General features: G+C 40.6%; 1 protein-coding gene across 1 annotated transcript in view; it reads left to right on the top strand.

Moving 5' to 3' along the window:
• The window catches only part of tshr (thyroid stimulating hormone receptor), an 18,012-nt gene extending 2,246 nt beyond the window's left edge, over nucleotides 1–15,766 (top strand). Inside the window, exons 2-10 of the mRNA XM_086061877.1 lie at nucleotides 690–761; nucleotides 2,655–2,729; nucleotides 7,495–7,569; nucleotides 8,369–8,443; nucleotides 9,345–9,422; nucleotides 10,774–10,842; nucleotides 11,782–11,859; nucleotides 12,669–12,857; nucleotides 14,074–15,766. Coding sequence (XP_085918003.1) covers nucleotides 690–761; nucleotides 2,655–2,729; nucleotides 7,495–7,569; nucleotides 8,369–8,443; nucleotides 9,345–9,422; nucleotides 10,774–10,842; nucleotides 11,782–11,859; nucleotides 12,669–12,857; nucleotides 14,074–15,496 — 2,134 coding nt within the window. The 3' untranslated portion in view covers nucleotides 15,497–15,766. The remainder of the gene's footprint in view (nucleotides 1–689; nucleotides 762–2,654; nucleotides 2,730–7,494; nucleotides 7,570–8,368; nucleotides 8,444–9,344; nucleotides 9,423–10,773; nucleotides 10,843–11,781; nucleotides 11,860–12,668; nucleotides 12,858–14,073) is intronic.

Raw genomic sequence — 15,766 nt, 5'->3', positions numbered from 1 at the left:
TACCTGCTAGGGTGCTAGCTAGTTAGCATCAATGGCTAAAGCCAAACTGTGGCAGGATTTTTTACTTTCTGGACCTGGATTTGGCATCTCTGAGCGTAGCCCATTTGTCACATCAAAATGAGACGGTCCATGGTAAACACAACTATGATGTCAATTCAATGCCTGCCTTCACCTCCACTTTAAAAATCCCAAACCTGTTTGTTTTTTCGGATTTTGATCCCAAAAGACTAATTGAGGCTGCAATTTTCTACGCACGTCTGTGAGATGGGCTCATTGGTCTTCTATCTTGCTTATTTGGTTTCGCGCCAGGTGGCGCTGTGGAGGTTCTGACGGGTGGGGAGAAAGGTGTTAGGTGCCAAGGTCTGCTATGTGTCCCTGTGTTTGTTTGAGTTTGTCAAAGCATTGTGCATTATGTGTTCGCTGAATGATCTCCCTTTTGTTGCCACATGACGAGTCTCTCAATTAGGCCATTGTTTCTCACCGTATACAAGCAATGACATCAGTCGTTTTTATATTCACGGTTTTGATTTCAAAGTCAAGTTGAAATGAGTAAACACTCATTTCCGTCATCTAAGACAGGTTACAGTAGGAATCTGCAGAAAATCATTCACACATGCACTCAAAATGTAGTTTTCTTGCCTCCCTCCAGGTTTGTGACTACTAAAACGTTTTTCTGTCTTTTCAAGCAGATGGTTTTTCGAGACTCGTCTGTCATCTCTGCCATCAGACGCTTTTGCCAACATGGTAAACATTTCAAGAATGTGAGTAACAACCTTGTTTTGTGTGATTAAGTCTATTTATATAAATAAATAAACTTCAACACAGGCCCTTGAGGGCTGCTTTCCTCCACCTGTCCCCGTTTTAACTATGACCAAAACTATATAAAAAAAAAAAATTATATATATATATATATATATATATATATATACACACACACACCAATAGCACTTAACAAAGCATTATTACGTGTCACCTAGATGTTAGAAAATTGGGAGGGATATATAACAACCCAAGACCTCCCAAAAAGTTTTGGGGAGCCATATCTTTAACCAAACAAGAAATCCACCATTTTGATTTTACTTTGGAATTTTATGCTCTTTTTGTTTTGGCCTTTTATAGAGAACATATTTTTACAAACTCGCCCTATGTAATTATTTATCGCCTTCAAACTTGGGTGTTTCATCTAAAGATCTTTAAGAGAACAGTTATTGAAAGCATTTTATTTCATTGCACACTGTTACCATGGCAATGTGCTGTTTGCAAAGAAAAATGATGCTGCTTTTGAGGGTATAAAGCGAGACGAATACTCATGACAACTTGTACATGTGTAAGGATTGGCAAAAACATTAATTTTTTAGAGGGTTATTGTCCTTTGTGCCAGTATCCCAATTTGTACCTCAATGTGGCCAAGGTTGCGAAGGCACTTTATAGCTGTTCGCAGCTCTAGTTATTGTTTTCTGTGAAGTTTGATTTCAATGTGATGACTAGTTTGCTGTTAACCGGATTAAAGCATTGAAAAATGTGAAACATGCAAACATACCTCAATTAGCAGAGATTCCACAGAAGGGTGCTAAAGACGTACAAATAGCAATGATTTACGTGTCATGATCAGTTGGCAATAAAAAGGTAGTGGGCATTTTTCTACCAAAGGGCACCGAAGAGGATTAAGGCCAGTGAAGAGGGTTGGCAGGATTGTCACTTTATTCTCAGAATTCTGACTTTCTGACTTTATTCTCAGAATTCTCACTTTATCACTTTAATCTCAGAATTCTGAGAATAAAGTCAGAATTCTCACTTTATCACCTTAATCTTAGAATTGTGATTTTAAAGTGAGAATTCTGACTTTAAAGTCAGAATTCTGAGATTAAAGTGACAAAGTGAGAATTTTGACTTTAATCTCAGAATTCTCACTTTGTCACTTTAATCTCAGAATTCTAAGAATAAAGTCAGAATTCTCATTTTAAAGTCAGAATGCTGAGATTAATATCAGAATTCTCACTTTAAAGTCTGAATTTTGTGGTTAAAGTCAGAATTCCGAGAATAAAGTGATAATTCTCACTTTTCAAAATGCTAAGAATAAAGTCCGAATCCCGCCAACCTTTTCTTTCTTTCTCTCTCTCTCTCTTCACTGGCCCTAATCCTCTTTCATAAAAGAGACAAGGTGTCCGTCACCCCAAAATAATTATATCTATTTTTCAACAAGTCAATTTAGGCATGAAAAGTGTCATAAAATCCTTAACCAAAAACTTGGTTTTATTTTATTTTTGTTTCAAATCTCAATCCAATTATGTTGTCTATTTTGCTTTACATGTAGTTTGAATTTGTGTAATTGACCTGCTTTTAACAGGATACCAACCGACCACAGTGGTACGCACTTTAGCCCATTGATTAGTGGACAAAGAATTTGTAAAGTGTATGCGTCGTAACACTGAGCAATTGCCTGGTTGGAGGTTTATTTAAAGAGTACTTGTTTCCAATTACAGATTGGAGCTGCGTGAGTGATGACCTGGCAGTGTATACATGCGGCACATGCCTGCAAAATTACCAGTGAATTCGGAGAATTAGAAACGCAGTTGGCTAAATAACTCAGGAAACAGCTGCAGATTTGAACACTTGTAAATTCAATCACATACACAACTGTTTATTTCTTTTAGATATATATCAGTGGATGTGACCCTGCATAGGCTCGAGAGGAACTCATTTCACGGCCTGAGGAAAATCACCCACATGTGAGTACCTGAATTGAAGGGCACATGCTTTATTGATCCTTGTTGGGTAAACGGTTCTACTGTATTAGCTCCCTGGCGAGATGACCTTGAAAATGCCTGCTGAGGTTTAGCTTTCCCTCAACGTGCGTATTTAAAATGGCTGCTTTCTGAAACGAGATATGATAAGTGTGTGAATTCTGATATATGTTCGTGCTGAGGGGAAAAAAAATCCATACAGTGCAGACGCCCACCAAGAGTTCAAGTGTTAACAACAGCAATAAGTTCTGAAATCTGCTGGGAGTGCTCAGACAAGAACAAGGCTGGAGACGACATGATGGATTAATGGCTTTTATTGTGTAGAGGAGACACACAAAATGAGTGTAGCCTTGAGATATGACTAATTCATCCTGTGACCATGCTTGTATCTCAAAACACTTGCATTGCAAATCACCTTCCTTGTTCTTGTGTGGGATCTATTGATGGTTGGCAACCCAAATGAATCGCGCATTAGCACCGCCAACCGATATTGTCCTTGCACTGCAAGGAAACTCATTTAAATTGATGGTGGCTGGATGTTGGGAAGTTTGCTGCCGCCATGCACACTTATATAATTCAAAATCGTGCCTCTTCTCAATACAAAAATAGCAGACTCGTAACTTCTACAAGGGGACCAGATTTTCAAAATAAAAGACGGGACAATTTCGCTGAAAATCAAATATACAATAAGTTCTCACCAATAATTATTTATAGCAAAATTGTAGACAATCTACTGACCGGTGGTTGTGTTATTACTTTAGCTAATGCTAAATGCAATCTTGGTTCAACAGCTCTAAACAAGACTATGCACTTACCATTATCCACCCTTATTTGTGCGGTACCAGCAGCTATTGGAAGTTGGCTGTGCCGTTTACATTGTGCCGGTTCAGCATTGTAACATTGTAAATATGCCACCAGAAAAGCTCAGCTTGTGTTGGGTCTGACCGGCAGAGCTGGCAAACCAAGTCCAGAAAGTAAAAACCCTGCTAGCTAGCTCCTTAGCATGTAAACGAGCACCATGGGTGCTAGCTAGCTAACTAGCTCCCTAGCAGGTAAACAAGCACAATGGGAGCTAGCTAGAGATCTAGCTAACTAGCACCTGAGGCTAAAGCCAAACTGTGGCAGAGTTTTTACTTTCTGGACCTGGATTTGCCACCTCTGCTGACCGACGACTTCAGCTTTTGGCTACTAGGGCTACAATATACATGATTCTTAGATGCAGAAGCAGAAAGTACTTCGAGTTTGTGTATGATGAAAACACACCTGCTATCAATTAGATGCGGATGAGAATGAAAACGCAAACATGAATGTGAAAGTAAATAGGAAGGAAAGTTATATTCCATTTTAATTGGTTTATCGTATGAATCGCTATCTGTGATTGACATATACGTGGCTCATAAAATTGGCTTGCTAACTGGACTGGGGGGGGGGGGATTAAAAAATAAATACAGGGCGCTAGGATAGGACCTGCGTAAAAGTGGGACAAAATGAGGCTGGTGAAATCCGTAGGGAACGGGACAGTCCCAAATAAAACTGGTCACCCTAAACTTGTAATTAAAAATAAGTCAAAATAAGTCAAGGCACTTTTTGATGACTGTGTCATTAAAACACAAAAAAAGTCCTAGCTAAATCAATAAAAATAATAATGTGGGGAATATTCAAGAAGGCAAAACTGTGTTGTTGTTATCACATTGGAGGCTGTTAGAGGAAAACATGCATCATAAAGCCGTCAGGGCGGAGAAGATGAACAGCCGCCACTATTTGGCTTCTCTTTCTTTCATGCTCCGCCTCCTACAGAAGCGACTCAGGGGGAAAAGTTGAGCAAGGTGCACTCTCGTCTCAATTAAGATTTGTGTGTGCAGCCTCCAGGTGGACCACACACCATTCTACATCACACCTAACTCTCCTTGCACTGCTCCAAGGCCGCCACACTGAGTCAACACATTCCAACACAACGTTTTGCGTGTGATTTATTTCCACTCTCCAATTAGTGTATTAAATGTGGCTGTGTCACAGTGTGCAGCAGTAGCTATAATTACCAGCGACACATGTATGCAAAATGAATTGATGGCTGCAAGTGCTCCTAAATTGCCGCCCGAGTTTGTTGTGACAAATTGGCAGACTAATTCCAGATAACAAAATACAGACAGAAGCAATCATTCCAACCAGCTGAGGTTGGTATCTGGTATTTTCCGGGCGTGTTATTTTATACCCCGAGGGGCTATTTGCCTCTGATTGGTGCGGTACAAGAGATAATAGCGTTTCACTCAGGTTTCCTTCAGGGTCAGACACAAAATGAATGCCCTGCTTCTTTTTGCCTGCTTGAGGACTCCGAGAGCAGCTGTAGATCTGAGGCTGTACTTATAAACTGATGATTGGGGAGGTGGGGGGGCTCTTGTCTCAATAGAAACCACATCGTTTGACTTCTTACTGGGAATTAGGGAGACACTAAAGGATGAAAGTAAGACAAATTCCTCAGTACAGAGTCTTGTTACATACAAAAAGAGAAATTGGTCATGGCCATCAGTACAAGGTGGTATTTGGTGTTTAAGAAAGACAGTTGTGTATTTTTACTTCAAGACTCAGTCGGGCAGAACAAAATGGCAAAAGAGCTGAAATCAACTGAATTTAAATGTTAATGTTGAGAGGCAGATTACAGCTGCCTTGGAATGCATGTCAAAATAATTCCTTTTTTTGTCCTACTTTATTAGTGCCTGGACTTGTATACCAAATCCGGTGTTTGCGCATTTAACCTCTGAATCCCAAATCCACTCAAATGGGTTGCTAATTGTACTTTTGCCGAAAAACATCTCATGTAAAAAAAAAAGAAAGAAATCCAATTTGATCATAATGGTAAATGGAGTGCGCGTGTGTAGTGCTTTATCTAAACCATATGTTGTCTAAGGCGTTTTACCAAGCCTCATCACTTTTTTGAAAGCATATCAGAGTGTATATATGCGGCCGATGCGCTAACGCAGCCGCTACACCTTACGGAAAGGTTTTCCTTCTTAGTCTAAAATAACTTACTTAACCTCCAGGATCTCTTGCTGTGGCAGAACACAGTGTGTTTTTGTGTGTGTGTGTTGAAGCCATCCATGTTGCCCATCCATGTTGTGTCTGTCATGCCAGCTAGCTAGTGCTAACTGCTAAGCTAACCTAAGAGAGTTTGTCTCTTCGGTCCAGCATCCAAGTTTGCGTAACTCCCTTCGTAATAGGCCGGCATCAGAGGCCATAAGTGAAGTCACAAAAATGGCATTGATAGCCTACACTCCTAAATTGGCTTTATTGACTGATTGGGTAACAATTTAATATAATGCTCATTAGCTAGCTAAACATTCCCACACACACCCGCAAACATTTACAGGTGTCGACTCTTGAATCTCATCATTCAAACGTTCCTGTGACACTCGTACACACGCCATTATGCGATGATTCATTGTCACTAATATCCAAAAATTCTGATTCGGCAATTGTGTTTTAACGGCCAATTCACATGTCAATTCAAGTCACCACCAATTTGTGCACTGCCTCAACGTTTATATAAGCACTTGGGGTTGACACAGATTGAAGTTGATTGAACACAGACGCATCGCTCAAAGCAACAGGTAGTTTAGTCCAAGCAGCAAGCAAACTACAAATAACAAGACCCGTAGCACGGTCACTTGCCAAATATACAGGTCTAGCATCAAATAGACACCCGCTAACGCTAGCTAACGAACAGCCTAAAAACAAAAACAACACAACCAGCAAGTGTTTCACTTATGCCTTCATCATGCACACACCCCGGAATGCTCCTATTCCTCATTCCAGTTGCCCTACCCTCCAACTTAATAGAACACCTTCACCGTCTGAATTTAGACAACACTAGCAAGAATCCACATAACGTACGGTCTGTAGCGGGATCACTTAAAATGCATTATTGGAAAGCTTTCCCACGTTCTGAGTTGGACATTTACAGTGAGTTGAGTTGGAAATAATTTACACATTTATGTGAGTTTGAGTGTTGACTATACAGTCCGTGCCCTGCGAAAGTCTGGCTACAGTCCAAGGTCCCCCCCCCCCCCGCCTCTTGCCCAAAGTCGGCTAAACGGGCTCCAGCTCACCTGCAAGTTGCAACCCTAATAAGGACAAGCAGAAAAAGGAAATAAATGATGTCTGGAAGCCTGCCATATATTGTTGAAATGCGACTAAGGCACCAGCGAGGCAATAAACTGGATAAATGCATTTCATTTAAATAAACTTTTTGAAAAAAAAAATATATCACTGGTTTAGTACAGGGGAAGCTCTTAAGCCAAAATCATTCAACTTGACCAAATAAGTAAATGGTCTGGCAATGGTTCTTAATTTATCAGCTTATAAAACAGTCTACCCGAATACGGTACATCCCCCTGCTTTTAGCATCAGGAAGTGAGTCTGCCTGCCTGGAGCCGATCCCTGAGCCAGGATGCGAGTATGGCCAAGACACATTTGGCCTTAGACATAACACAACTGTTCTGTCCAGCCGGGGTGAACGAGAATAAACACATTAACGAAACACTTTTTTTCATTCCAACTTGTAGTTTTGGCTGCCGGCACCAAATTTCCCTTCCGTTGCCCACTGACCTGCACCTTGTTCAGTTCTTCCAGCAGGTTTTAAGGACATGTTGGATTCAGTGTCCCTGGATATGTGTCTTTTCCACTGAATCCATATATGATTGGCTTTCACTTGGAAACTCTTTGATAACTAAATATTGTCTCTCTGTTCAATCAGAGAAATACGGAATGCAAAGAATTTAACCTACATTGACCCGGAAGCCTTTAAGAATCTCCCAAAGCTGAAATACCTGTGAGTACTTGTCATTGCATTAATTTTATTTATTTATTTAAAAAAAAAATACAATGGTTCAGAATTTTTACAAGCACACAAGTCCTGCATTATTTAAACCTATTATTAATTTCATTCAACGTCTGAGGCCCTGGATAATTTGGCTCTTTATTGCTGCTAAAAACAAAAAATACTAATATAATATTAATCTCTGAAACTTGTAACTATATATGTTTTAGGGATCATGTGAGCGATTACATTTCATGAAAAATTTTAAGGTCGCATGATCACAAGGTCGATTTCAAGGTTAGATGCACTATTAATCTAAAAGATTGCACACTTGGAATCCTTGTTAAATTCCCTTTCCAACAATACTTGTTTTGTGAAGATTGGCCCAAGGGGTCTAAAGAAAGGCGGCCACGCCCCTTTTTTCTGAAAATGTCCAAATTCGGCAGGCCATGGCTCCCAAACCCCAGCTCCGATTTACCTAAAATTTGAGATTTAGAGTTGTGCCACCACTATCAACAAGCACACCAGGTTTAAAACCAAGATCTGCTTGGTTAAAATATTCAGTATTTTTTGGGGTGATTTGGCATAGAACAACCCTGGATTTTAGTGACGATGACAACTAAAACTACTGATTAAAAATACTTCTTTTTTTTTTTTTTTCCTGGCTCACTTTACAGTTCAGACGTAGAATTTTATCTAGGATGGTAAATACAGATAAATGACAGTATATATATATTTGCATTTGTGTGTATTGTACTTTTTTATATTGCCGGCAGGTGAATATGTATGACAGTTTCTTCTTGTCCATCAGGGGGATTTTCAATACAGGCCTTAACATCTTTCCTGATTTGAGCAGCGTCCACTCCAATGACAACAATTTCATTCTGTAAGTTTTTGAACCCCTGTTTAGCCAGCTAATGAATACTTTTGCAGGGATGTGCGGTCAGGGTAGGCAGGTGAGGCAGTGCCGACCCCTGCTGTCCCTTACCTTACATGTCAAGAGTAAAAAAATAATAATTTAACATGATCATTTGAAATTATTACATTTCAGTTCTATGGTCCATGCTTTAAACTGGATTTATTTTTTTTTGCCAACTCTCAGGCGGATGCAACAAGTGCCAATATTCTCTGCCATAAATATCAAGGCTAAAACACGGTAAACAGCACTAAATAGTACAAATAATTAAAAAAAAAGGGTGGAAAATACAAATAAAGGAAATAAATCCACTGCATCTATTTTACTACTACTACTACAGAAACATAACATTTTGTAAAGGTCTCATATAAAAAATATTTTTTGTGCTGGCGCTATCCATGTTGAAGCTGGCGGCATGACATGGAGGCTCACTTCTTTTCCATCTGACATACTCTCAATGTGACAAGACCATTTGGAACAGACCGGCAGACAAATTAGCGACTTCCTGCTTGGAGCGACCGCTTTGGTCAATTTCCAACCGAAATTTGACCGTGGTCACCTCTCAAATGGCATTAATTGAAGCGTACAGAGAAAAACACTACACAAGCACTTATTATGTGGCCGTTAGCACTTGTTATGAGTACATGCTCTTGAGCTGTTGTGAGTCATCAAGTGTGTGTGGTTTCCTGCCATTGAGTCATTCTTTCAATCAACCTCTATACCCACTTTCATTTTCCAGCTATAACGTAAAAAGTGAGAAGGCATCAATCTTCCACCCTGGCCTCGCCTCGGCCACTTTCCAGTGAAGAGTATACAGTATATGTTTACAATTGCACTTAATGCTCTCTCTGTTTGGTTGCTCTCGTTGCAGGGAAATTGTCGACCATCCCCACATTACTGTCATCCCGCCGAACTCCTTCCGTGGCATCACCAGTGATTTGCTGACAGTGTGAGCTATTGTCATGACGAATGCACGCACAAACAATGTCGACTATTCTACTATATAAATGTTTTAATTGAATATGTCATTTTTAGATTGACACTGTCCATGCCTAGAATAATGAATTATGGCCACGTATAAATATATTTTTGTTAGAGTGCAATATTCCGAGAAAAAAACGCATACAATTTGCGACTTTATAAAGTGGCAGATTTGCGAGAAAAAAAACACTGAAATTTACGAGAAATAGACGTAGCGTACTACTCGGATGTTTGTGCCAATACTTAACTGCAAATTAAGTAGTTCTCTGAAATAAAAATGAAAAGCCTAGTCGTCATCTCAGCAGAAGAGGACAGTGGCTGAGATGAGATCGGTTGAAAAGATCGGTTTATATATATATATATATATATATATTTTTTTTTTTAATAAAAAATAAATAAATAAATATTTAAGTCTTTTTTTATTTAAGGTTTATATTTAAGGGATCAGCCGATCCCCCAAAACCCCTAGTTTCTAGAATTATTATTTACACATTTTGTTATTTTTTTTGTACAAGTAGTTTGATGAGGTCATTCACTTGCAGTATGCTAGCTTCCGATTGGCTAGCTTCCGATTGGCTAGTGTTAGTCAGCTGATAGGGGATCAGGAAGTGCTGTCGCTCTCGCTCCTGTGTATGACCGAGTAAAGTTTAAATTAAGAATTAACCCGTAAACACATTATACAAATACAAAACCATTGTTTGTTTGTCATTTTACGATTGTGTTTTTAGTGCATGATTCCAGTTCAGATTTCCCCCCTATAATGCTACAGGGCATGCGCAAGTCAATACCCCATAGCGGTATGTGAAAAAAAGTTGTTAGCATTTAGCTACAAGTACGTTCAAACATATTTGCAAGTACATTTGCTAACCAAAAGATTATTAGCTACTACACTAACAAAAAAGCAAATCCAGAAAAGATTGCTCCATAAATAGTAGGAATTTAATTAAGTCCATATTAAAACCTAGAGCACATTGCCTTTTAATACGAAAAAAAAAAAATACTAACCCTGGACTAGCTAGAAGAGGTGCAGACAGGTCAGAATGAGCTCACTTGAATAACATGTTCTGACGACGAACACTGTATTAACACACAAACACACAACAGGCACTCATGGATATGCGGTCAGGGGGAAGAGGGGATTGTAAATGTAATACACGTCGCTGCATTTATCGGAAATGTGGGCCTTGAGACCACAAAATTGCAGACAGACAAGACGTCACTGTGAAACGTACACGGGAGATGCAGCGTTACAACATGAGGTCGTGATTCAAACAATGCAATGTTATTCATCTTATCAGATAAACAATATTGTTTTTCAGGATGCTGTATGGGAATGGCTTCAAGGAAATCCAACATCACGCATTCAACGGGAGCAAGCTGGATCAAGTGTACGTCCAAACGTGTTGAATTCAATTGACAAGCGTCAGAAAGGATATGTTGAAACGATGGAAAATGAGATGTGCGCTCGCTCAACTTCTCACCTCCGAGCGACTAAGTACATTTCTTCCAGTTTTTCTGACAACTTTGCTCAGCACTTTCAGACCTCACAACACGTAGGATTAAACTATTGCTGAAATGTGTCACGCGTGTTTTTGTGCTGCAAACGGATCCTCTCTTATGCACTCCAAACGGGATTTAGCCAAGCTTTTGATTAGCGAGCTCAAGTTCTCATGGGAAAATTTGCCTCCAAATTGGGGTAGCAGGAAGTCTGTATTAAGAGTTCTTGCACTTAGTCAGGGACACTTGATCTTTTGTGGCAGTCTCCAGGATCAATTAAGAACATAATCATCGCTGTATCTTGCATTCTGGAGCTAACCGTGCACTTTTAGGATATTTCTCTTCTGCCCAGTTCTAATTCCTACGGACGCTTTACAAGAGCTTAATGAAGCCATTGGTGAGCAACCAGAGTCTGAACACGCGTGATGTTTGTGTTGGCGTAAGAGTCGCAGTCAAGTGTTAAATGATGCCAGCGTAGCCCGACCAAGACAAACACAGAATCCTGATTAGATCGGAGAGATTTGCGGTTGAGGGAGCAGTGTGTTTTAAGTACTGCTCTGCTGTGTCATTGGTCTAATTTTACAGCGCGATAGGAGAACCGTAACGGAACGTATGGTGTTCCACAGGGTTCAATTCTGGGGTTTTCATTGTATCTGCTGCCCCTGGGTTCCATCTTAACACATTTGGAAACAAAAATCACGGGTTGGGTGAATACGCATAGTACCGCCAACAAGAAGCACTGATTTAAAATAAGATAGAAATGTGCAGGAAGGAGGCCCTTGACATTCACGCAAATACAAAGGATGACTATGATGTGTTTCCCTGTGCAGGGATCTTCACAGGAATAAGTATTTGACCAAGATGGACGAAAGAGCTTTTGACGGCGCCATCAGCGGGCCAATGCTTCTGTAAGATCCTCACACTTGACATATTTAATGTAGCAAAATAAAAGTGATGGTTCGCAACTTTTATTAAACCGTCCGTGTGTGAACACACCGTAAGAGCTACAATACAAATAAACAGAAACTGCCATTAATAACTCAAAGGGTCTGTTTTGTTTATCCTTTTATCGTATTTAAGTCATATATTATAAATGAATTGCCTTAAACTGTTACGTTTTATAGCCTTGACAATCTCTTCTTTATATACAATTGAAATTGTATATAAACATTTTAACCTTGCCCTTTGCAAATACCTTAAAACAAAAATAAACCATACAGAAATACAAATTCATAGAATGTTGAGCATTTAGCATAGCTAAATATATAACAAAGTGGATTAAAATGCTAACATTTTATTAAATCACACAATCACCGTGAAATATAGCGACATTAGTTAAACAATAAACATGACTAATACGAACCTCGTTCCCTTCTCAAGCAGGTGCTAAAGAATCGTTCACTGAATTACTTGGAAAAACTTTCGTTTTCTCTGTTTTTGTGTGGCGCACACATGTCTTATTTGCACTTGGAAGATGGCGCTAAGTCGGTTACTCACGTCAGTTCCTACCGGTTTATGAGACCTTTTCCTGTCTCCTTCAAAATAAAAGTATCAACTCTATTATAATAGCACAATAAAACAAAGCAATTCTGCAATACAAAAATGCAATAACATCATGATAAAATAATAGCAGGCTCATTTACATTGAATGAATACAGTCAAATAATGACATCTTTTCGAATTTCGCCTTCACTGTTATCCTTCGTCTGTCCCTCAGAGACGTATCCCAGACAGGGATCACCTCCCTCCCCACCAGCGGTATGGAGTCCCTCCGAGAGCTGAAAGCGCGCAACGTGTGGGCGCTCAAGAAATTGCCACCTATCAAAACCTTCAAGCACCTCACCACGGCCAATCTCACATACCCCAGCCACTGCTGCGGCTTCAAAAATGTCAAAAAGAAACGAGGGTGAGTTTCATGATAAGCATGTGTGTATTTTTAAATGTATTCTGGATGATGTACCGATGACCGTCACAAACCTGCGAGTCTATTGTGCGAGTATTTTTTTTGCAAATTTGCCACTTCATAAAATCACAAATCTGCAAGTTTATTTCTCGTAAATTGGTGAGGTTTATTCTTGCAAATTTGTCATTTTATAATATCACGCAATTCTGCAGGTTTATTTCTTGTAAATTTGTGAGTTTTTTTCTTAAAAATGTGTCAAATTTTGCGAGTTTTTTTCTTGCGATTTTCCCATGTTATATCAAAAATCTGAGAGTTTATTTTGTGAATATTTTTCCCACAATAATTCCACTTTGTCACAAACCTGCGAGTTTCTTTCTCGTTAATTTGTGATTTTTTTCTCACAAATTTTCCACTCTGTCACAAGTCTATTTTGTGAGTGTTTTTCCTCGCAAATTTGCCGCTTTATAATGGCAAATCTGCGAGTTTATTTTATGAATATATTTCTCACAAATTTTCCACTTTGTCACAAGTCTATTTTGTGAGTGTTTTTTTTCTCACAAATTTGCCGCTTTATAATGTCACAAACCTGCCAATTAATTTCTCATACATTTAAGAGTTTTTTTCTCACAAAGTGTCCACTTTATGTCACAAATCTGCCAGTTTATTTCTCGCAAATTTGTGAGGGTTTTTTCTCGCAAATTTGCCACTTTGCAATGTCACAAATCTGTCAGTTTATTTCGGGTAAATTTGTGAGGTCTTTTTCTCGCAAATTTGCCACTTGATGTCACAAATCTGCCAGTTTATTTCTCGAAAATTTGTGAGTTTTTTTCTCGCAAATTTGCCACTTTGTAATGTCACAAATTACAAGTTTCTCATAAATGGGTGTTTTTTCTAGAAAATTTGCCACTTTGTCACAAATCTGCAAGTTTGCTATGAAAAAACAACATTTATTCGTGGCCCTAATACACCTTCGTAGATTTCAACCAACAAAGCGTAATTTTTTTAATCACTGTGATTCAAATGTAAGTCAGTGTTGAAGTTATTTGACAGAGTTGATATATTTAGTGTTAAACCAAGTCTGCAGAAGGTCCAACCACTTGATTAGAACTGCTCTGCCGCAAAGACTTCTGGGAGTACTAAGTGCTACAGTTAAATGTACCTGCTGTTTTATTTATTTATTTACGATCATAATAATAGTAATAATAATTATGTTTTTCAGAATTTGGGAGTACATCATTTGCAACCTGACGGCGTTTCATGACCAGCATCATAAGCGTTCTACAGCGCCCATCCACACGGCCTCCCTCCAAGGTGCGGTGGAAGAAATCCCAGAGGAACCAAACGACGGCGACCACCGCGGCGGCTTCCACGGCAGCTTGCACTACCACGCCTTCTTTGGTGGCCATCCAGATGAGGATGTGGGCTTTGGAGAGACCCTCATGAACACTCAGGAAGACACCAGCGGAGACTTTGATTACCGCTACGATTACGTGGTGTGCGACGAGGGGGAGGAGGTGATGTGCGTGCCGGTGCCAGACGAGTTCAACCCGTGTGAGGACATCATGGGCTTTACCTTCCTGCGGGTGTCCGTGTGGTTTGTGAGCCTGCTGGCTGTTCTGGGGAACGTGGTGGTTCTGCTGGTGCTGCTCACCAGCCACTACAAGCTCTCCGTGTCACGTTTCCTCATGTGCCACCTGGCCTTCGCCGATCTCTGCATGGGGATTTACTTGCTGCTCATCGCCTCGGTGGACCTCCACACGCGAACAGAGTACTTCAACCACGCCATCGACTGGCAGACGGGCCCCGGCTGCGCTCTGGCTGGCTTCTTCACCGTGTTCGCCAGCGAACTGTCCGTCTACACGTTGACCGTGATCACGCTGGAGAGGTGGTACGCCATCACGTTTGCGATGCGGCTGGATCGGAAGCTGCATCTTCACCACGCGGCTGCGGTAATGCTGGGCGGGTGGATCTTCTGCCTCCTGGTGGCGCTGCTCCCGCTCATCGGGGTTAGCAGCTACCAGAAGGTCAGCATCTGTCTACCGATGGACATCCAAACAACCGAGGCTCTGGTCTACGTCATCTTGGTGCTTGTCCTCAACGTCATGGCCTTTCTTGTGATCTGCGCTTGCTACGTCAAGATTTACTGCACCGTGCATAATCCTCAATACCGATCCGGATCGAAGGATACCAACATAGCGAAGCGCATGGCCGTCCTCATCTTTACGGACTTTCTCTGCATGGCACCGATTTCCTTCTACGCCATGTCGGCAGTGTTGGACCAGCCTCTCATCACCGTCTCCAATTCCAAGATATTGTTGGTGCTTTTCTACCCACTCAACTCATGTGCCAACCCGTTTCTTTACGCCATTTTCACTAAAGCCTTCAGGGGGGATGTGTTCATCCTTCTCAGTAAAATTGGTCTGTGCCAGCGCCAGGCTCAGCTGTTCAGAGGTCAGACAGTTTCCTCTAAAGGAAGCAGTGGAACATCCCAAACGCGAAAAGACAAGGACACGTTCAGAAAAGGGAAAAGTCCAGGCCAGAAAAATGCAGTTATTCACCTTAAGAAGTGCTCGGCGTGTTCATACCATCCGGTGGTCGGCCTGCAGGCAAACCTTGAAGAGAACCAGAACCCGGAGACGTGAGCTAAACGCCAGCCGGAGCTCTCAAAGGAAGAGGCGACGAGGCCTTGAAATGTTTGCCGGCAGATCTGTTTGAATATTTAACAGAACGCTCCAGCGGACTTCCATTCCAACTTCAGCTGTTTTCACAATTTCAGCTGTGAGGATTTTACGGTTGCAGTGGGTGCTGGAGAGTATCAAGTGTCACTGAAATATGGCTTTGACCTCATGGCTTCAACTGTGAGGCCTTGTTATTGAGGAACAATGTGGCTGGCATTCAGCACAAGGAGCGAT

This window comes from Leptonotus elevatus, chromosome 18 (genome assembly GCF_054856555.1).
Source record: "Leptonotus elevatus isolate MCC_2025b chromosome 18, RoL_Lele_1.0, whole genome shotgun sequence".
Lineage (NCBI taxonomy): Eukaryota > Metazoa > Chordata > Actinopteri > Syngnathiformes > Syngnathidae > Leptonotus > Leptonotus elevatus.
This window is presented reverse-complemented; position numbering and strand designations above follow the sequence as displayed.